This window comes from Equus quagga, chromosome 5, assembly GCF_021613505.1.
Source record: "Equus quagga isolate Etosha38 chromosome 5, UCLA_HA_Equagga_1.0, whole genome shotgun sequence".
Lineage (NCBI taxonomy): Eukaryota > Metazoa > Chordata > Mammalia > Perissodactyla > Equidae > Equus > Equus quagga.
Window position 1 is genome coordinate 65,255,375 of NC_060271.1, and position 24,466 is coordinate 65,279,840.

General features: G+C 38.1%; 1 gene segment (V, D, J or C); it reads right to left on the reverse strand.

Annotated features, from left to right (window-relative positions):
- Window positions 1–15,635: 15,635 nt before the first annotated feature.
- LOC124239646 (immunoglobulin kappa variable 4-1-like) lies at window positions 15,636–16,289 on the reverse strand. The segment is given in 2 exon segments: window positions 15,636–16,027; window positions 16,241–16,289. Coding segments are annotated over 2 exon segments (441 nt in total).
- Window positions 16,290–24,466: the final 8,177 nt, after the last annotated feature.

The window sequence follows — 24,466 nt, forward strand, 5'->3', positions numbered from 1 at the left end:
TTTTTTGTACCTTTTTGCTTGAAGTTGCTTAGCTCACATTGCACGGCTTCTTTTATAAAACCTCAGTGGCTGATCTGGGCCTGCGGGGGCCTGTGCAAAGCATTCGGTGAGTATAGTAGCAAATGGCTTGAGCAGTGGGTTCCTCATATCAGCAATCCTGGTGAAATAATAAAACATGTTGGAGAAATACTAGAAAGTGAAAAAAGAAAGGAAGCGAGGAAGGAAGGAAGTGAGGGAGGGAAGAAGGAATAAAAAGAAAATGGGGAATGTTTCACCCAATTTTTTAAAAAATGTCAAAACTCTAAAGGCATTTTTATGCTGAAGGTGTGTAAGAGCACTGCAAACACTTGAGCTTGGTTTGAGGGCCATAGAGATAAAAGACGTGCCCAGAATTTATTCATTTATTAAGACATATGGGGCCATAATTTGAGCTAGGGGCCAGAGGGACTCTAACCTCAAATGGAGTGTCAATCAAAGAGACACTGGGACCTATCCTTTCACAACTGCTAGGAACTGAAAAGAGGGCTCTGCATTCATTGCAAAAATGGATTTAAAAAAAAGCAAACAAGAGTTCTTTGGGAGATTATGGCTGCAGGCCAACCTTTGCAAAGATTTTTACTCCATGTATGCATGGCCCATATGAGTCTAGAACTCTCCATGCTTGGAATTGGGTTAAGATATTCCTAGTGGTACAGGCTCCAAATGAAAGCCTCGCTGGAGAAGAACATCTCTATCCTAAATACTCAGGAAACCGCACAAGTAACTTTTCAAGGATCAATACCACCAAGAAATCAAGGATTCTTGGCATCCAAGAAAATAAGATAATTTGAATACAAATAAGAAAAAATGAAAATAACAAAGAACAAAGAGTTCTGCCCAGACTTGAGATTTGGAAATTAGGAAATTATGAGAGCTTATTTAAAGAAATAAATTAGAAATTTGTCATTGCATACAATAAAAAGGAAAATTAAAATAAAATAAGATTTGAAAAAGAACCAAACAAAATTTCTGAAAGTTAGAAATGGAATGACCACAATTTTAAACATCAATTATCTTAACAAAAATACCATAAACTGGGTGGCTTATAAACAACAGAAACTTATTTCTCACAATTTTTGAGGCTGGGAAGTCCAAGATTGAGGTACCAGCAGGATCAATGCGTGGTGAAAGCCCACTTCTTGGTTCATACATGGCCCTCTTCTTGCTGCGTCTTCACATGATGGAAGGGATGAAGGAATTCTCTGGGGTTTCTTTTATAAGAGTGCTAAGCCCATTCATGAGAGCTCCACCTTCATGACCTAATCACTTTCCAAAGGCCCCCATGTACTAATACCATCACATTGTGGGTTAGGATTCAGCATATGAATTTGGGGGGATGTAAACATTCAGTCTCTAGCATCAGTGGAAAAGGATTTCCACTTCCGGGCAAAATGGGGTAACAAGAATGAGATTTACATTCCCACATGTGTGAGTGTGTGTCTTTGAAAACAGTGGTTTTCAGGACACTGGACATCAGGCAATGAAGGACAGCCTGAGAAACAAGAAACAAATGAGCTGAGTCGGATGAGTGTACCAGCTTATTGTCTTGAGAGAGTTTTCAGTCTGCAGCATAAGGAGGAGGAATCAGAGAGAGCCCAGTAGACTCCCTGGTTGAGGAAACAAAGCTGAAAATCCAGAAAGACTGAAGAGGCTAAAGTTTGCAGGACAAAGTACCACAGAAGAAAAAGCTGCAGAGATAGAGAGAACTCCTTATATCTGTTGACAATACATCTAGAGTATTCAACAGACAGCTGTTTGATGCATGTTTATAAGGAAACTGCCTGATGCCAAGCAAAGAACTTTCCAAGAAAATTGGAGGTAACAATATCTGGCACTCACACAGGGACAGAAATAATGCCTGTTTCCACATGAAAACCTCATAATTCACAAGACATTGAGTAAAGTAATAAGAAGGACTTTGTCTTTCTATTGAGGATAATTAGCTCTAAAGTAAATACTGCTCTGGTCCCAACAAACAAACCCTTAAAAGCAAGACCCAAAAGAATCAAATTTTTCCAAGTAATTTAACTATGTTCCAGAACAAAGTTTAAGAATATATATATCAATTCAATGATGGCAAGCACACAACAAGGTGAAATTCGCTTGATCTTATATCCCATGAAAAATTACCAATCATGCAAAAAATCAGCAATACGAACCGTAATGAGGTGAATACTTAATCAATCTAAACCAAACCAGAACTGACACAAATGCTGGAATTAGCAGTCATGAATGTTACAAGTTATTATAACTGTATTACATATATTCAAAAGTTAGGTAGAGACATAGAAGATATTTAAAAAGAGAGTTAAAGTGAAGTACTAGAGGTGAAAACTAAGTGTGTCTGATATAAAATAGTGGATGTAATTAATCAGAGATGACAAAAACTGGTACAAATATACTGGGTGGAATTAATCAGATATGGCAGAAGAATAGATTAGTATACATGAAGACATAACAATAGAAACCATCAAACATGAAACAGAAGAAAAAGAATCCTGAAAAAGTGGCAAGTTCATTGGTGAGCCAAAGATGGCTTCAAGTGGCTAACATGCATTTAACTGAAGTTCCAAAGGAGAAGGAAGATAGGAGGCAGAAAAAATATTTGAAGAAGAAATGCCCAGAAATATTCTAAATTTGATGAAAATTATAAATGAAGAGATCCAGGAAACTCAATGAACGGCAAGCATAAGAGACATGAAGAAAAATTCACCAAAGCTTATCTTCATGATCAAATTCTTCAAAGCAAATGATAAGACGAATACCACAGTGAGAAAAAACACATTACATAGGGAGGAACAAAAATAAGGATGTCAGCAGATTTCTCTTGGTAACAAGGCAAGCCCAAAGACAGTGGAGGAACATCTTGAAAGCATTGAGAACAACTGTCAACCAAAAATTCTATACCCAGAAAAATCATATTTCAAAGAAAATATAGCATAAAGATTTCTAAAACAAAACAAACCTGAAAGAACACGTCGCCAGTAGTTCCACACTACAAGAAATACTGAAAGAAGTCCTCCCAGCAAAAGGAAATGATAGCAGATGAAAATACAAATAGCACCAGAAAAGGTAACTGCAGGGGTAAATTTATGAGATATTTTTCTTATTATTTAAATCTCTTTAAAACTTAGTTTACTATGTAGTCAAAAATTATAACAATGTATTATAGGATTTACAACATATATAAAAGTAAAATGCACGACAAAAATAGCATAAAGGTCAAGGGGTAGAAGTGGAATATATTATTGAAAGATTCTAACACTAGATAGCAAGTGATGGTAGAGTATGGTAAGTAAAGACATATACTACAAACCCCCAAATAACCACTTAAATGAAAAATCAAAGAATTATACATGATAAGCCAACAAAGAAAATTAAAGGAATCACAAGAAATACGCAAAATACTCCAAAAGTAAACAGAAAAAGAGCAAAGAAGGAAGAAAGAAGAGATGGGACAAATGGAAAATAAATAGCAAGATACAAAGAGATTAAAATTTAAAAGATTAACCATTCTAACACTAACCAAAAAAAATGGAGTGGGTATTGTAATATCAGATGGATTTAGGAGAGCAAAGAATATTACCAGGAACAAAGAAGGTCATTTTGTACTGATAAAGGGGTCAATTATTCAAAAAGACATAATACTATTAAACATTTATGTGGATACATTCACTTTTTGATTGTAGAGGTTAATTCACAGGTACATGCATATATCATATCTTGTCAAGTTGTGCACTTTAAATATGTGTAGTTTATTGCTTGTTAATTTTACTGTAATAAAACTTTTTTTAATCACACATTATTGAGCCAAGAAAGAAAAGAGAGAGAGAGAAAAGAGAATCACTCCCTTTCTTCTGCCAGAAAAGAAAAATCTTAAATTAGCATATTTACAGTTTCACGGACAATTCAACGACTGTTCAATTTCAATGCCATTGACCTAACTCTTGATTTATATGCTATTATTATCATAAGTTTCATCTCTATGTATATTTTAACTCTGCAAAGTATTATTTTTGTTTTATAAGCTGATAGACATCACACTTATGCCCATATTTTACTGCATTTCTTACAGCATCTCTACATTAGTTATCCATTGCTATGTAACAAATTGCCACAAATTTAAGCAACATAGATATTGAACATTTATGGTCTCACACAGTTCTGTGAGTCAGGAATTTGAGGATGGCTTCCCTGGCTGGTTCTGGCTCCAGGTTTCTCATCAGGCTGCTGTCAAGATGTCATCCAGAGCTGTAGTCATCAAAAGACTTGACTGCTGGCTTTCAAGGTGGCCTTTATATGTTGGTAACGGAAAGTAGGAAGAAAAAACTCCCTAAGAAGTTGTGACGGTAGATCAATTCCCGCATGGTTTCACATCCCAAGCATACATGGCCTAAGTGAGTCTGGAACTTTCCAACTTTGAACTTGATTTAGCCCATTCAACTAGTAGAGCCCCCAAGCACCTGGAATAAAGAAACACAAAACTTCTCTTGAGGAGGATACATCCATTCTAAACTCTCAGGAGACTTCTCAAATAATTTTTGAAGGGCCAACATGAGCAAGATGTCAGAGGTTTCTTGAAATAAAAGAAAATGAGACTGCCTGAACATGAACAACATGTGTAACAACAGAATCACAGAAAGGAGACAAGAAAGTACCCATAGGATTTCAGATTTTGAAATTAGCATAAATAGCTTATTTTTTTAAAAAAATGAATAACAAATATGGATATATCTAGAGGGAAAAGGACACTATAAATGGTGATATTACAGTCTTTAAGAAGAACCAAACTAAAACCCAGAACAGCCAACACAGTACTGAAGAAGAACAAAGTCAAAGGACTGACACTACCTGACTTCAAGACCTACTGTAAAGTTACAGTAAATGAGACAACTTGACAATGGTGAAAGAGTAGACAAATACAGATCAATTGAACATAACAGAGAGCCCAGAAATAGACCTACACAAATAGGGTTAACCGATCTTTGACAAAGCGGCAAAGGCAATTCAATGGAAAAAAAGAGCTTTTTCAGCAAATGGTGCTGAAACAACTGGACATCCACATAAAAAAAGAAAAAGAAATCTTAGCACAGACTTTACTCAAAATGGATCATAAACCTAAATGTAAATCAAAACTTTAAAGCTCCTGGAAGATAATATAGGAGGAAATTTAATTGACCTTGAGTTTAGTGATGACTTCTTAGATATAACACCAAAAGCACAATCCATGAAAGAAAAAATGTATATGTGGAACTTCATTAAAATTAGTAACTTCTGGGGGCCAGACCAGTGGTGCAGTGGTTAAGTTAACACATTCCACTTCAGCAGCCCAGGGTTCACCTGTTTGCATCCTGGGTGCAGACCTACACACCACTTGTCAAGCCATGCTGTGGCAGGCGTCCCACATATAAAGTAGAGGAAGATGGGCATAGACGTTAGCTCAGGGCCAGTCTTGGTCAGCAAAAAGAAGAGTATTGGTGACAAATGTTAGCTCAGGGCTAATCTTCCTCAAAATAATAAAAAAAAAATTAAAAAGAAAACTAGTAACTTCTGCCCCGTGAAAGATACTGTTAAGAGAATGAGAAGCAAGCCACAGATTGAAAGAAAATATTTTCAAAATACATATTCTAATATAAGAGTAGTATCCAAAATATCCAAATAGCCTTAAAAGTCACAGTTGAAAATGAACAATCCAGTTAAAAGAGCCAAAATATCAGAAAAGACATTTCACCAAAGAATACATACAGATGGCAAATAAGCATATGAAAACATGCTCCACATCACATGTCATTAAGGAATTGCAAATTAAAACAATGACATAGCACTCCACACCTATTAGAATGACCAAAATCCAAAACACTGACAATACCAAATGCTAGTGAGGATGTGGAACAACAGGAACACTTATCATTTCTATGTGGAATCTGAAAAAGCCAAAGTCATAGAAACAGAGATAGAAAGTTGGTCACCAGGGACTGGGGGTGGGACAAATGAGGAGATGCTGGACAAAGAGTACACACTTTCAGTTATAAGATGAAAAAGTCCTGGGGATCTAATGTGCAGTTTGATGATTATGGTTTATAACACTGTATTATATACTTAAAAGTTACTATAAGGGTATATCTTAAATATTTTCACCACAAACAGTCATGGTAATTATGTGACATGATGGTGATGTTAGCTAACACTGTGGTAGTAATCCTTTTGCAATATATGTGTGTCAAATCAACATGTTGTACACCTTAGACTAACACAATGTTATATGTCATTTACATCTCAATAAATCTGGGGGAAAATGCTAGTAACAAAACAATGTATACAAATATATGATATGATTTGCATTTCCCTAATAATTAGTGAGGTTGAACATCTTTTCATTTGCCTGTTGCCCATCTGTATATCTTCCTCGGAAAAACGACTGTTCAGATCCTCTGCCCGTTTTGTCGAGCTGTTCATCTTTTTGTTGTTGAGTTGAATGTTCCTTAAATATTTTGGATATTAACCCCTTATCGGATATATGGTTTTCAAACATTTTCTCCCAGTTGGTGGGTTGTCTTTTCATTTCGTTGATGGTTTCCTTTACCATACAGAAGCTTTTTAGTTTCATGTGTTCCCATTTGTTTATTTCTTCTTTGGTTAACCTTCATGAGGAGACATGATATTCAAAAAGATACTGCTAAGACCAATGTCAAAGAGCATACTACCTATGATTTCTTCCAGGAGTTTTATGTTTTCAGGTCTTACATTCAAGTCTTTCATCCATTTTGAGCTAATTTCTGCGCATGGTATAAGAAAATAGTCTACTGTCATTCTTTTGCATGTGGCTTTCTAGTTTTCCCAACATCATTTATTGAAGAAACTTTCCCTTCTCCATTGTATGGTCTTGGCTCTGTAGTCGAAAATTGGCTCTCCATAGATGGATGGGTTTATTTCTGGGTTCTCAGTTCAGTTTCATTGATCTGTGTGTCTGTTTTTCTGCAGGTACCATGCTATTTTGACTACTGTAGCATTGTAGTATATTTTGAAATAAGGGAGTGTGGTACCTCCATCTTTGCTCTTTTGTCTCAGGATTGCTTTGGCTATTCTGGGTCTTTTGACTCCATTTGTATATAGTACCATACCAAGCAAAGCTTTATGGTTTAGAGATCTAGAATGTAAAATGCAGGAAATGACCACTACAAATATTGGAGATAGGGTTTAATTTTGAGCGGAAGGAAAGGTTATGGTTATTAAAGGACACATGGGATTTCAGGGAAGCAGGAGGCCAGAAAAATACTAGATATTGATGATATCTTGAGGAGTACTAAAATATTAGTCAATAAAAAATGTACATATGTGTATGTTGTGCACATATTGGTGTTATATTAATAATAAACTTTTAAATATATTTATTATAATATAATCTCACAATTTTATTGATATATACTAAAAATTATATCCACAAAGTACCTGTCACAGTACTTGCCATAGACTGGTCAATTAATATTTGTTGAATAAGTGAATAAATAAAAAAGAAAATGAATAGCAGAAAGCATTAATTGTATTAAAGTTCATATCGTTGGCTAGAAGAGTACGTCTTGCATCAATTGATACATCCAATTCAGACTTCTCTTTCAAATTCCAAAATGTTAAATTTATTCTTGGATATCTCAAGGACACCCTAAACTTAGCATCTTTAGTATATAAATCACTATCGTCTCCCCCTCTACATCTCAATCGGCCAAACCGCATCCTAAGAAAGGGGACACCATGCATCTTGAGTAAACTACAAACATTGGAGATATCTGTGACACTGATTTTTACCTCAATCCTCATAGCCAATTTTACATAATACATATTCGCAAATCCATCCACTTCTTTCCATCTTCAGAGTCATGGCCTTAGACGAAGCCATGAGCATCTCTCTTCTGGATTCCTAAAATAGATTCCTAACTTCTGTTCTTGCATCTATTCTTGTCTCACTCCAAAATGTTCTCCACTGAAACAAGAATGATCTTTTTCAAAGGCAAATTTGATCATGTCATCTCTTTGCCTAAAAGACTTCCAAATCTTGCTATCCTGCATAGGATAAACAAAAAAGACACTTAGAATTCCCTTCCGGATGGCCTCATATATACATCTCCTACCTCAAAATCTGCATTTTTGTAGCATTCTTTTACCAATGTGTATATCCCTACCACATAAACTCCTGAGAGTATGGATCATGTCTTTCATTGGTCACCACAATTATTATAACACTAGTACTCAGAAAAGTACCTGGAATATAGTTGATCTTCAGTTAGCATTTGTTTAAGAAATGCATGAATGAAAAAAAAATAAAGGAAAGAAAACAGCAAGTCTATCAAGTTTACTTTCAATTGTAACATAATCTTAAGCAATATACTAATGAGATGTTTTTTGCAACCCTATAAATTGTTCTAAATTTTGATAGAAGTGTAAAGAGTTTAGTACAAATATAAATATTTTGTGGGAAAGAAACTTTGACGAAGACATAATGCTGTCAAATATGGAAACATTTTTATCAGTCCGGGCATTTGATTAGAAACAACAGAAACCAACCGGGTCTAACCTAAGCACAAAAGGAAATGACTGAACCTTATTATATGACTTACAGATTTGATGGGAAGTTCTGGTAACATGCTATAGAAAAGGCATGGGAGTTAGATGGCATAACTGTCCAAGAAAAATCACAGAAAGAGATTTTATATGACACCACTGCCACCACAGATGGGCAGTGGCAGTCCTACTGGTACCACCACTGCTCTACACCAGACATGGCACATTGGATGTTGGAGGCCTCTACTGCTGCCATCTTGGGAGATCGCTCTATTTGCAAACATTTTAGACTCTATGAGTTGAGCGTTAAAACAATTTCCACATGTACACTTCAACAAATGCTTCATCATGAATATATTTCTGTTTCTAGCAACTGTACTAGGGATGCTAAAACATAACTAATTTCATCTTAGTTTTGGCAAAGAATCTAAGAGCAAATGCTTAGGCACCAATTACTGTTATTTAAAAAGTAAGGAAAGCACAGCTTACAAGATTTTTAAACACAAGCCTGTGCTCTATGAATTTCACATCATACTCTTTGGTTCTTTACATGTGTTCCTCCAGCCCCTACGACATCCTGAGAGGGTGATCTGAGCCACATAAACAGAGCCATATCTGGGGGATAGAGCTTGAGCAACATCAAGCAGAAAGAGAAGTTGCAAGGTGATGTCACCAGCCCAGATCCTCAGGTTCTTGCTGTACCATGTTTCAGATGAGAGAATATTTACAAACACAGAAATGAAATTTTCCCTCCAAAGTAATCCTCCTCTTCAGAAAGACCCATAATCTTAAAATTGGATATAAAATAAAGGCTACAAGCAACATACACTTGTCCACCTGTCACAGAAACTACATTTCAGCTTGATTTTTTCGTCTATCCCTGAGTTACACAGCATCTCTGGATCAGCCCCATGTGCCTCTGATTGCAGGTTCCAGTGGGTAGATTGTGCTCTCTCAGGCTGCAGAGTCCTTGCCTGTCTCCCCAGGAAAGAGAGTCTCTATCAGCTGCAGAGCCACGGAAAGCCTCCTCTATGTGGATGTCAGGCATTACTTAGCGTGGTACCAGTACAGACCTAGGTAGCCCCCCAAGGCCCTCATTTACCATGCTTCCACTCGAGTTAACAGCATGCTCACCGGGTTCAGTGGCAGTGGGTCTGGGACAGACTTCACTCCTATCATCAGCAGCCTGGAAGCTAAAGATAGTACAACTAATTACTGTTTTTCAACCTCAAGATGTATTCTCATAACAACATGACCCCAAATATAAACCTTCCTACCAGGGCAAGGGAGATAGGTGTCCAGCTACTTTTCACTTTCTAGCTACTTGTACAAATATAGGATTATTTTTTATTGTTTGTTTGATTTGGTTTGGTTTGGTTTGTTGGGGGAAAAAAGAGTTGGAATGGTATAGTTTAAAAATCTTCAGCTGGGACTCCTCTTATTCCAAAAGAGAGTGAGTCTCCTTCTCTATATTTCCATCCACTTCCTTTAAATTTTATTTCAGCCCTAACTCTGAGTCTCAGTGTGAAGTCATGCAGCCCAATGTAGTCCCCTCCACTCAGATCCCAAACATGTTCCCCAGATAGAACCTCCTCCCTAGGCAAGTTTGTAGTCACTGTCCACTGAGCATCCCTATTTCCCTACTTGCCATTTAACTTTGATTCCAGAGAAAACATCCCAGGAATGAGAAAACACTAGATCTCTGCCTATCCTTGTGATAGAACCAATGCAAATTATACTTTTCCCAATATGTTTTGTTTGTTTATTTTGGATGAGGAAGATTGGCCCTAAACTAAGTCTGTGCAAATCTTCCTCTATATTTTTTACGTGGTATGCTGCCACAGCATGGCTTGATGAGCAGTGTGCAGGTCCTCGCCAGGCTCTGGGCCCACGAACAATAGGCTTCCAAAGCAGAGTGCACAAATTTAACCACTGCACCAATGGGCAGGTCACCCCCCCAATACGTTTTTACCATTAAAAAAAAAAAGACTCCTAGTCAAAACTGAGAAGTGAAGAACAGTTTCCTTTTATAATTAGAAAAGTTTTTAAGTTTGAAAACAACTGTAAAGCAAAATTTAGAGAGCAGCAAACAAATACATGGAAGACTTGAGGGATGAAAGACTCATTCCTAACTAGCAGGACTTTAAAAATCTCCCCAACTCACACGCCTTCCCAACCACTGATAAGATCTAGAGTTTCCATCTCTTCTGAATACTCTCTTAGCTTGTGTGCTCTTTAGCCTTCTGGTCTCCCCTGAGTACAGTGCTTCCTCTGCAGCCTTCTCAAGGAGTTCCTGTTGCCCACTTTGTTTGCCACTTCTAGATCTCTTCCATACCTCCTACCTAAAAAATAAAATAATAAAAACAATCTTTGAATTCTGTGTAGGTAGACTACATGACCCAGTATCGTTCCTTATTGCAGTCATCTACCAGCTCCAAGGCCTCTTCTCATTTGGGGGATATTTTTGTTCCTGGCTCACAGACACTCTCTTCAAATCCAAGCCTGTCACTATTCCTGGTAATTTCAATAAACTCATATATAATCCTTCCATTATACTGATCAGTCAGTTCTTTGATTGAATCTCCTGCAATTGTCTCTTCTTTACTCAGTCTTGATCACTCACTTCCATGACCATGTCTTAGATGTGGCATTAGAAAATAATTGCAACTTCTTTATCACCAAAATGTTAAACACTTCACTCTTGACCAATTCTAAGAGCTCTCTCCATCTGGTATGCCATTGCCAATAATTTCTAGCCTTCATCAGGACCTGAAATCTGTAGGGAAACTAATCTTGTGTTTCAATGGAAAATTAGGCATATCTATAACATACCTTTCTGGGTTATCAGAGTCTACCCCTGTTTACTGTCTTTGAAATGTTTTGTAACTCTTTATAAATTGTAGGTAACTGATAGATACCTGAATTCTGTCCTGTCTAGTAGAGATTTAATTGACTTTCTTTTTTTTTTTGTTTTTGAGGAATATTAGCCCTGAGCTAACATCTGTTGCCAACCTTCCTCATTTTACTGAGGAAGACTGGCCCTGAGCTAACATCCATGCCCATCTTCCTCTACTTTATATGTGGGACGCCTACCACAGCATGGCTTGCCAAGAGGTGCCATGTCTGCACCCGGGATCTGAACTGACAAACCCAGACCGCCAAAGCAGAACTTTGCAATTGACCACTGAGGCCCTAACTGACTTCCTTACCACCACTTGGAAAAACCACTTCGTTTGTCTCTATTTGCAATTCTTTCTATTACTTCATATATATCCATGCTGTTTTGACTTTTCCCTTGAGCCAAATACATCTTCCTATCTCACTCATATCATGTGAGTAAAATAAATTATTTTACGCATGTTTATTGTTATTATTTATCCATGAGAGTCAAAATTTTACTGTTCTTTGAAAATCATCTTTTGACAAATCTGTTGACTTTTCTACATTTTGTCTGTCCCTAAGCCCCTCATATTCTCATTTCCCTCCTTACTCACCTTAAATTCCGTGATCCTTATTTATAATGACTCCCTTATACACAAGAAGTCCCTTGGTCTTCTATTGTTTCGTTACATACAGCAAAATCCCAAATCTCTATGTGCCTTCTCCCACATTTCTGATATGACTGGACAAAAACACAATAATTCTGACATCTCACTTCAGATTCATAACCATGAACTTCCTGAGGACCCCAAATACTGCACTGCTATCACGTTTCATTTCCCTGGTTGATTCAGTTTTCACTCTTTCTCTTTCCTTCTTTACTTCAAGTTCTAACATCTCTACTCCATCCTAACTGTAAGCCAATTACCCCATTTCCTGTTTCCGAGGTAAAGAGATGCAATCAGAAGAGAACTTGCACTGGTCCCTCCCATAGGTTCTTCTGGTCCCCTGGCATCTATATTGCCACATTCTACTTTCCTTCCTGTTACTGTAGAGGAGCAGACAACCCTCCCATCTGAGGACACTTCCTCTGATCCCATAGCTCTTCCCTTTAACAGCATTGCTTGACATTTCTCCCTCTTTCCTGAATTATCAGTATTCTCTCTTTAGCACTATTCCTGTCAGCATGCAAAATCTTTTGTAAAAACTCTTTGACCTCACATCTCTCTCCAGTCGTGGCCAGCTTCATCTTCTGTTTACTGTAAAGCTCATTGAAACAGCTAATACAGTCATCACTTTCAAACCTTCTATTCTCTTTCTTTCTTTAGCTTCCTCCATTCAAGATATTACGCACACCATCTCACTGAAACTGTTCTGCTCAAGGTCACTAGTAACTTCTATATTGCCAAATTCAATGCTCACATCCCAGTGCTCACCTCACTAGACCCATCAGCAGCATTTAGCATGTTGACACATCCTCCCTCTTGATGCACCTTTTTCTCTGAGCTCCAGGACATCAGACTATCTTGCTTGTCTTCCAACCCACTGTTCCTTCTCAGACTCCTTGACTGCTTCTTGCTCATCTCTCCTGCTTCAGGCTCAGTCACTGGGCATCTAATCAAGTCAACACTTATCCCATTGTAACAAGTTACAAGATTTCAATCTCCAGTCCAGTTCTCTCCCCTGAACTCTAGACTCATATATCCAATGGTCTACTTTGCAACCACACTTGAAGGTTTAACACACATCTCAAACTTAAAATGTCCAGAACCAAATTCCTGCTCTTCCACCCCAAATCTACTCTCACCACAGTTATCTCTATCTAAATAAATGACAACTCCATTGTTCTGGTATTCAGAAAATAACCTTGCAGTCCCCAGATCTCTCTTTCTCTCACACTCCTTGTCAAAACCATCAGTATTATTATCTCTATCCTCAAAATATAACACTTCTCGCCACCTCTACTGCTATTGCCATAGACCAAACCTGTCATCCTCTCTAGCCTGGACGATAGCAATGGCCAGAAAACAGAGAGATCCTCTACAACTACATATCAAATCATGTCCTCCTCTGTCCAAAACTGTCCCCTTACCATACCCTTCAAGATACAACTCAAATCATAGAGAAGTCTCCTAAATCCTATACAATGTGGCAACTTCATTACTTATTTGATCTTATTTCCACTACTGTCCCCTTTTCACACTCCATTTTAGCAACATGGCTTCCCTCTATTTTTCCAACATGCTGATCACATTTCTGCCTTAGAAATTTGCTGTGTCCTCTAACTAAAACTCTATTGCCTGGAGATATTTCTATGGCTTATTACCTCACCACATCAAGACTTTGAATAAGTCATATCTTCTCAGCCTCGCGTTCTCCATGACCAACTATAGTTGATTGATTGCATTGATATAGATTGATTGCAAAAACAGATCCCCTGTTCTTAAGGGAGATCCTCCATGTCTTCTTTTATCTATTCTTTTTGCAGTATAACTCTGTATTTCCTCTTATCAAGAGGTAGAGGCTATTTACCCTCTCCTTCAATAGGATCAATTGCATTGATCATTAGAATGCATCAAATGGGACATTGTGACAGTGCTGAGTCTAGGCTTCAAGGTGCCTTATGTGGTTTTACTTTCTGTCTTGGGACTCTACCAACGGCCATAGGAAGTTGAGACTAGTCAGCCGGTTGATGAGAGACATGAGGTCATCACCCAGACAACCCCAGCTGATGGTCAGCCAACTACAGAAATGTGAAAGAGATGAAAGAAACATGAGCCCTTCCATACTAACTAGCACGAGTTGACCTGTCAGTTGACTTCAAACACACAAACAAGCCAGCCAAGATCAATCAAGTCTGGCCCATATTAACAGAACTACTCAGATGACCCATAAACATAACAACAATAAAAATGCTACCATTTTAAGCCACTCCATTTTCTGAGTGGTTTATTCCATGACAATAGCTAAATACTACATCATCCAGTTTTAAGTTTCGACTCACTGTTACCCCTTATGCTTTTACGCTTTCCTTGCTTTAGTTTTCTTCATAGCACTTAAAAAGGGACAGAGTAAATATATACTAAAGCAATTGTTTCTTGTCTGGCTCACCCAACCAGAACCAAAGCAGATATTATTGCACTTGATACATAGTAAGCACTGGAAAAATATATCTTGAATGAGTGAATGACATGTATTCCTCAATGCCAATACTTTAAACATATTTCTAATTATTATAAGAAGCTGTTATGAAGGTAAGAGTGCTCAGAGTACATAGATCAGATTTGCTGGGATCATTTGTGAAGCTAAATTTCATTAACCCATGTTTTTCAGAAGGAGGTGAAGACTCATTTTTTCCACTTTTACACTGAAACGAGCAGGTTAACTAAATGTTGTCCAAGGGACTCAAGTTATAGCACCCCTAGAGCCATGATTCCCTTCAGTAACAAAGTTAGCCTTGAGTGCCCATTGAGATGGATTTAAAGAGAAAGTTGACATATGATGAGAAAAGGTAATAGAGAACAATATATATTTCTAGAGTGACAGAGTTAAAGAACTAGAGAATTGCCTTTGTAAGAATCAGTACAATGGAGGAATTGGAGAGAAGATTAAATGGTGGTACAAAAGGAGAAAGAGTAGGAAAGCAACTTCAGTGACAGTGACCATAAAAGCTTAGCTGGAATACAGCATCCAAGGAAAAGAAAAGAAGCAGGAGATGGATACTATCTTCTTTGTGGAAGATTTTGAATAAGAAGCGTCAAGCATTTAGTAGTGGGATGGTCCAGATTTAGAAGGTAATGGCAGATAAAGAAGGGAGACCAGGAGAATCAAGAATTAAAATACAAATATTGCAGAGTCAAGGAGACACAGAGAAGTGAGAATTGATCGATCAGAGAGTAAGATTCACTGAAACATTCTCCAGAGGGTAGAGACAAACCTTATTGGCTCAGTCATGCAATCAGTCCATGAGAAACGTGCAGGTGCCTGTGAAACAAAGCCCCAGATCTCTAAGAGATCTTTACAGCTTTTTTTCCCAAGGATCTCCTACAAAAAAGCATCCATAAAAAGCAAACTTCCTTAATTTTCTCCTGGGCCCAAAAATCCTTCAAGGAATAAGTCAGGAGATAAGATTTCTCAGGTAGAGAGAGGAATGTACAGGTTCACGGCCGTGTTGGGAGGAAGAAGCTGGTGAAGAAAAGACTCACAGACCCATGGTTTGGGGAGGAGGTTTCTGTTCGAGGCTGAAGCACTGTGGGAGGAGCACTATTATACTGCTGACAGTAATAAATGGCCAGATCTTCAGCCTGGAGGCTGCTGATGGTGAGAGTGAAATCTGTCCCAGATCCACTGCCACTGAATCGGTCGGGGACCCCAGACGCTCTGCTGGATGCACTGTAGATGAGCTGCTTAGGAGCCTGTCCTGGTTTCTGCTGGTACCAAGCTAAGTAGCTGCTAACACTCTGACTGGCCTTGCACTTCATCTCGACTCTCTGTCCTAGAGACACTGCCAAGGAGCCTGGAGACTGCGTCATCACGAGGTCCCCACAGGCACCTGCAATCACAAATGGATAATGATGATACACACACTTTATCATAGACACATTGAAGTATGTAATTTAAAATGTGCTTTCTAATGGCATTACAGGTCAGCACATAATTGGGTCTATTTTGGAAATACCTAGTATTTCCTAGTATATCTTAAAGTTGTTTTTTTAATTCTAAAATGCTATTACTCCAAAAGCACTGAGACTTATAAATTTCTCACCTGAGACCCAGAGAAACACCGACAAGAGGACCTGTGTCTGTGACATCATCTTGCTGCCCCTGCCTGCATGTTGAACCTCAGCCCACACTGCAAAGACCTTTTATAAAACCTGAACAGCTGATCTGGGCCTGCAGGGGTCTATGCAAAACCCTCAATGAGCACAGAAGCAACTTGCATGTGCAGTGGGCTGTGAAAGCATCTAATGCAAATCAAGAGCCAAAAATATCATCACCAAAAATGTGGTTGTATGACCAGAAGACCCAGAAGTCTACTTAGAAGCTCTAAAACTACAAACTGCTAGATGATCTGATGAAGAGTTTCTATTTTAAAGTCAAAATTATTTTCAAATGCGTTCAGTTTCCAGAAATTATGGGCAAGGTTCCCGATATGAACAATCCTGGTGGAATAATAAAACAGCCAGAAAAAAACTAAAAAGTGAGAAAAGAAAGGAAGAGCAGGAAAGAGGGAGGGGAAAGGGAAGGAAAGACTGAAGGAAGGAAGGAAGCAAAGTAATAAGAAAGAGACAGAAGGACGGAGGGACCAATGGAGGTAGTGAGGGAGGGAAGAAGGGTCCAAAGAAACAATGGGGAACTTTTGGCCCAATTTTGTAAAAGAATCTATGACCAGCAAATGAGCTCTGAAGACATTTTTATCCTAAAGGTATGTAAGTACACTGGAAACACATGAGCATGGATTTAGGGGACATACAAAGGCCAGAGAGATAGAAAACAGGCCCAGAAATTACTCATTTGCAAACGCATGTGGAGCCCTAATTTGAGCTAGGGGCAAGAGGGACTCTAATCTCAGATGAACTGTCAACCAAAGAGAAACTGGAACCTATCCTTCCCACAACTGCTAGAAACCGAATAGAGGCCTCTGCATTCATTGCAACAGTAGACAGAAAAAGACAAACAAGATATCCTTAGGAAGTTATGGTTCCAGTATCCTTTGCAAGGATTTTTACTCCACATCTGCATGGCTTATATTGGTTTGGGAGTCTCCAACCTTGGAATCGTGTTAAGATATTCCTACTGATACAGGCCCCAAATGAAAGCTGCTCTGGAGAAGGTCCTATCATTCCAAAGTCCTCAGGAAACCTCATAAATATGTTTTTTTTCTAATTTTTTTTCGGATGTACATCATATTTCAAATTCTGTATACATTACATCATGTTCACCACCTGAACACTAATTATAGTCCACCCCCTCACATGTGAGCCTAATCACCCCTTTTGCCCTCCCCCCCTTCCCCAATGGTAACCACCAGTCCAATCTCCAATGCTATGTTTTTTATTTTTGTCGTTTTTATCTTCTACTTATGAGTGAAATCACATGGTATTTGACTTTCTCCCTCTGACTTATTTCACTCAGCATAATACCCTCAAGGTCCATCCATGTTGTCACAAATGGCCGGATTTCGTCATTTTTTATGGCTGAGTAGCAGTCCATCGTGTAAAAATACCACATCTTCTTTATCCATTCGTCCTTTGATGGGCACCTAGGTTGCTTCCATGTCTTGGCTATTGTGTATAATGCCGCAATGAACATAGGGGTGCAAGTATCTTTATGCCTTTGTGTTTTCAAGTTCTTTCGATAAATACCCAGCAGTGGGATAGCTGGATCATATGGTAGATCTATCCTTAATTTTCTGAGGATACTCCATACTGCTTTCCATAGTGGCTGAACCAGTTTGCACTGCCATTAGCAGTGAATAAGGATTCCCTTCTCTCCACACCCTCTCCAACATTTGTCGTTTCCTGTCTTGTTAATTATAGCCATTCTAACCGGAGTGAGGTGATAGCTCATTGTAGTTTTGATTTGCATTTCCCTGATAGCTAACGATGTTGAGCATCTTTTCATATGCCTGTTGGCCATCCGTATATCTTCTTTGGAGAAATCTCTGTTCAGATCTTTTGCCCATTTTCTAATTGGATTGTTGTTTTTTTGTTGTTGAGCCGTATGAGTTCATCATATATTTTGGATATTAACCCTTTATCTGATATATGGTTTGCAAATATCTTCTCCCAATTGTTAGGTTGTCTTTTCATTTTGTTGATAGTTTCCTTTGCTGTGCAGAAGCTTTTTAGTTTGATGTAGTCCCATTTGTTCATTTTTTCTTTTGTTTCCCTTGCCCGGTCAGACATGGGACTTGAAAACATGCGGCTCAGACCAATGTCATAGAGCGTACTGCCTATGTTTTCTTCTAGAAGTCTCATAGTTTCAGGTCTTACATTCAAGTCTTTAATCCATTTTGAGTTGATTTTTGTGCATGGTGTAAGGGAATGCTCTACTTTCATTCTTTTGCATGTGGCTGTCCAGTTTTCCCAATATCATTTATTGAAGAGACTCTCCTTTCTCCATCGTATGCTCTTTGCTCCCTTGTCAAATATTAGCTGTCCATAGACGTGTGGGTTTACTTCTGGGCTCTCAATTTTTTTAAGGATCAAACATTCAGTCTGTAGCATCGATAGAAGAGGGCTTCCACTTCCAGGGAAAATTGGGTAAAAAGGCAGACATTTACATTCCTGGATGTGTGTGTGTTTGTGTGTGTCTGTATCTTTGTAACAGATTATTTTCAAGACACTGGACATCACACAATGAAGGACAGTCTGAGAGACAGGGAACAAATGAGCTGAGTTCTATGATTGTACCAGCTTATTGCCTTGAAAGAAGTTTCAGGCTGCAGCACAAGGAGCAGGAACTAGGCAGAGCCCAGTGGGCTCTCTGGTTGAGGAAACAAAGCTGAAAGTCCAGAAAGGCTGAAGTAGCTAAAGTTTGCAGGACAAAATGCTGAAGAAGAAAGAGCTGCAGAGATAGAGAGAACTCCCTATATCTGTTGATAGTTATCTAGAATATTCAACAGAGAGCTGATTGGTGCATGTCTATGAGGGAAATGCCTGAGGCTGAGCAACGAACCTCCAAGGAAATTGGAGGTAACAGCACCTGGCACTCACATAGGGACAGGAACAGGGTCTGGTTCCACCAGCCAGACTTGTAAACCTCAAAATTCCCAGGGTATTCAGTAAAGTATTCAGAAGGACTTTGTCTTTGTAGTGGGAATAATTAGTTCCAGATGAAATATGGTTCTAGTCCCAAGAAACAAACCATAAAAGCAAGACCCAAAACAATCAAACTATTTCCAATAATCTAGCTATGTCCTAGAACAAAGCTTAAGGATATTTATTGCAAGACAATGATGTCCACCACCAAACAAAGTAAAATTCACTAAGCCTTGTATCCAATGAAAGGTTAGCAGTTATGCAAAACAGCAGGAATATGACCCATAAAGAGGAGAAGATTTAATCATTTAAACTACTCAGATCTGACACGAATGTTAGAATTAGCAGGAAAGAACATTAAAAGTTTTTATAATTGTATTATAGATGTTCAAAAGTTAAGTAGAGGCATAGAAGTCATTAAGAAAAAGAGTTAAAGTGAACTGATAGAGATGAAAACTACAGCATGTCTGATATAGAAACTGAATGGAATTAATCAGAGATGAGAAAAGGTGATATTGAAAAACTGAGTAGAATTAATCAGAGATGACAGAAGGAGAGATAAGTAAACAGGAGACATAACAATAGAAACTATTCAATAGGAAACAGAAGAAAAAGTCTGAAAGAATGGCAAGTTCATCACTGAGCTATAGGACAGCTTCAAGTGGATAACATACACGTAATTGGAGTCCTAAAGGAGAAGGAATGTCAGAAACAGGAAAAATACTAGAAGAAATAATAGCCAAAAATCTTTCAAATTTGAAGAAAATTATAAATGACCAGATCCAGGAAACTCAAGGAATTGCAAGCTGAAGAAAAATGCACCAAAGCTTATTATCATAATCACATTATTCAGAGCCATGATAACAATATCTTGAAAGCAGCGAGAGAAAAAAAAATATTACATACAAACATAAGGATGTTGGCAGATTTGGGAGACAGTGGAACAACATCTTGGAAGTATTGAAATAAAGCATCAACCAAAAATCTATACCCATAAAAATGATATCTCAAAGGCAAATATGGAATAAAAACTTTTAAAACACAGCAAATCTGAAAGAATACATCACTAATAGTTCTGCACTACAAGCAATACTGAAAGAAGTCCTCCAGGAAAAAGGAAAACAATAGCAGATGAAAATATAAATAGCACTGGAAAAAGTAACAGCATGGGTAAATTTACAAAATTTTTTCTTGTGACTTAAATCTATTTGAAAATTAGTTGACTATATAATCAAACATTATGGCAAAGTATTGTGGGATTTATAACCCATATGAAAATGAAATGCATGATAATATCATAAATTTCAGTGGATTAGAAATGGAATATAGTATTGAAATTCTAACACTAGACAGGAAGTGAGAGTACTTTATGGTAATTAAAGATATGTACTACAAACCCCAAAGCAACCGCTAATAAAAGATAAAGAATTAAATATTATAAGCAAACAAAGGAAATAAAAAGGAATCATAGGAAATAATTCATCCAAAAGTAAAGAGAAAAAGAGGAAGAAAACACAGATGGGATGAATACAAAACAAATAGAAAGATACAAAACAGATTAAAATTTAAAAGATTAGGAGTGACGTCAGCATCATCTCAGAGTGTACTCGCCCAGGACACTCTCCCCTCCAACATACAATGAAAAGGGGCAACCATACTTCAACAGAAGATATCCTAAGAATACAAAAACCTCAGAGAGACATGCAGCCACATGATGGAGGGCAGAGAGGCTGGAGCCCCTCTTGCACAGAGCTGGAACAGGGTAAGAGACAATTTTGCTCCTCCCCTAAAGACTGCGAACCCTGCCATGGGAGGATCTGTGAGGGAGGGAGCCGTGGAAGGGTCACGCATCCACGGGATCACCCAGGACTCCCTAGCGCCCTTGCAGCCTAAAGGGAAGCCCTCTAATGGGGCAAAAGCTTTCGTGCAGGATGACCTCATCAAGCCAAGACCCCAGGAGACCAGATAGCAAGAGCTGATCGAGAAACCCCGGACTCCACACAGGAGAAAGCTCCCCTCCCCCAACCCCAGTCGCGCCATCTCCACTGAAGGCAGAGGGCTCAGAATACATGGCTCTTGACCCCCACCTGGTGGCGATAGGCTGTAACTGCAACTGAATAATATCATAAGAAAGAGCTGACCTTCTAACATCAGACACTACATCGAATCTCCAGACCAGAGAGAAAATGACAAGCACCCAGAACTCAGTCCTGAGGACACAGAAATATGTAAGCTAAACAACAATGAATTCGAAATAGTTATCATCAAAAAACTCAATGAGGTAAAAGAGAATATAGAGAAAGAATTCAATGAGTTCAGGAGGACTTCACAAAAGAGATTTAAACTATAAAGAAGAATCAATCAGAAATGTTAGAGGTGAAAGACACAATGGAAGAGATAAAACAAAATACAGATTCCCTGAAAGCTCGTGTGGACACCATAGAGGAATGAATCAGCATAATCAAAGATAGACATGTTGAAATGCTCCAGACAGAGGAGGAGAGAGAACTAAGACTAAAAGGAAATGAGGAAAGTCTCCAAGAAATATCTGACTCAATGAGGAAATGTGACATAAGAATTACGGGTATTCAAGAAGGTGAAGAGAAGGAAAATGGAGCAGAAAGCATGTTCAAAGAAATAATAGCTGAGAACTTCCCAAATCTAAGCAAAGAGAGGGAAATATGTGTGGATGAACCTTCCAGATCTCCTAGATTTATCAATGTAAAAAGATCTACCACAAGGCAGATAGTAGTAAAAGTGGCAAAAATAAATGACAAAGAAAGAATACTCAGGGCAGCAAGGCAGAAGAAAATAACCTACAAAGGAACCACTATCAGGCTTTCAGAGGATTTCTCTGCAGAAACCTTACAAGCTAGGAGAGAATGGAATGACATATTCAAAACTTTAAAAGACAAGAATCTTCAGCCAAGAATACTCTATCCAGCAAAAATATCCTTCAGAGGGGCTGGCCCTGTGGCCGAGTGGTTAAGTTCGCGTGCTTCGCTGCAGGCAGCCCAGTGTTTCGTTGGTTCAAATCTTGGGCGCGGACATGGCACTGCTCACCAAGCCACACTGAGGCAGCGTCCCACATGCCACAACTAGAAGGACCCACAATGAAGAATATACAACTATGTACAGGGGGGCTTTGGAGAGAAAAAGGAAAAAAATAAAATCTTAATTTAAAAAAATCTTTCTTTAAAAAAACATCCTTCAGATATCAGGGAGAAAATAAATCTTTCCCAGACAAACTAAAGCTAAGGGACTTCATATCCATGAGACCCTCCCCCACTACAAAAAATCCTCAAGAAGGCCCTCATACCTGAAAACAGAAAAAAAGGGAAAAAGGGTTCACAAAACACAGAGTAAGGAGATAAATAGTTAGACAGAATCAGAATAGGATAGCAAAAATTCAACTATACCATTAGGCAAAAGGGAAGGAAAACATCAAAAACAAAGACAATCTTGTCACTTTAACCACAAAGTCACAGTACAAGTTGGAATAAGATATGAGAAAAACAACTTAGGAGGGGAGGAGGAAAGGGACTAAATCAGGTTAGACTAAGGAAATAAGAGGCCATCAGAAAATGGACTACCTTATACATGAGATTCTGAATACAAACTTCAGGGTAACCACTAAACAAAAAAGCAGAACAGAGACACAAAAAATAAATAAGGAAAAAAACAAAGAAACACATCATAAAAAACTACATAATTCAATGGGTAGGCCAAAACACACAGGACGAGAAACAAGGGACATGCAGGAAAGCTGGAAAATGAGTGATATAATGACAGCAGTAAGCTCTCATACATCAATAATCAACCTCAATGTAAAGGGATTGAACTCTCCAATAAAAAGACACAGAGTGGCAAGATGGATTAAAGAACATGGTCCAAAAATTTGCTGCCTCCAGGAAACACATCTCAGCTCCAATGACAAACACAGGCTCAGAGTGAAGGGGTGGAAGATGATACTCCAAGTTAATGGCAAACAAGAGAAAGCAGGTGTTGCAATATATCAAACAAAGTGGACTTCAAGATGAGGCAGGTAAAGAGAGACAAAGAGGGGCAGTATATAATGATCAAAGGGACGCTCCATCAAGAAGAAATAACACTTATAAATATGTATGCACCCAACACAGGAGCACCAAAGTTCATAAAGCAACTAATAACAAACCTAAAAGAAGAAATTAAAAAATAACACAGTAATAGTAGAGGACCTCAACACCCCACTCACATCAATGGATAGATCATCCAGACAGAAGATCAACAAGGAAACAGTGGAATTAAATGAAAAGCTAAACCAGTTGGACTTAATAGACATATATAGAACACTCCATCCAAAAACATCAGAATACACATTCTTCTCAAGTGCATAAGGAACATTCTCAAGGATAGACCATATGTTGGGAAACAAGGCAAGCCTCTATAAATTAAAAAAAAAAAGTGAAATAGTAACAAGCATCTTTTCTGATCATAATGCCATAAAGTTAGAAATTAATTACAAGAAAAAAGCTGAGAAAGGGACAAAGCTGTGGAGAATAAACAACATGCTATTGAACAAGTGATGGATCATTGAAGAAATTAAACGAGAAATGAAAAAATATCTGAAGACAAATGAAAATTATAACATAAGATGCCAACTCATATGGGAATGCAGCAAAAGCCATATTAAGAGGGAAATTTGTCGCAATACAAGCACAACTTAACAAACAAGAAAAATCCAAAATAAGCAATCTCGAATTACACCTAACTGAATTAGAAAAAGAACACACAAAGCCCAAAGTCAGCAGGAGAGAAATAATAAAAATCAGAGCAGAAATAAATGCTATTGAAACAAAAAAGGCACTAGAAAAGATCAATGAAACAAAGAGCTGGTTCTTTGAGAAGATAAATAAAATTGACAAACCCCTAGCCAGACTCATGAAGAAAAGAAGTGAGAAGATAAATAAAATTGACAAACCCCTAGCCAGACTCATGAAGAAAAGAAGAGGGAAAGCTCAAATAAACAAAATCAGAAAGAGGAGAAATAACAGACTCCACAGAAATACAACGGATTACGAGAGAATACTACGAAAAACTATATGCCAATAAAATGGACAACCTAGAGGAAATGGATAAATTCTTAGACTCTTACAACCTCCCAAACCTGAGTCAAGAAGAAACAGATAATCTGAATAGACAAATCACAAGGAAAGAGATTGAAACAGCAATCAAAAGCATCCCAAAGA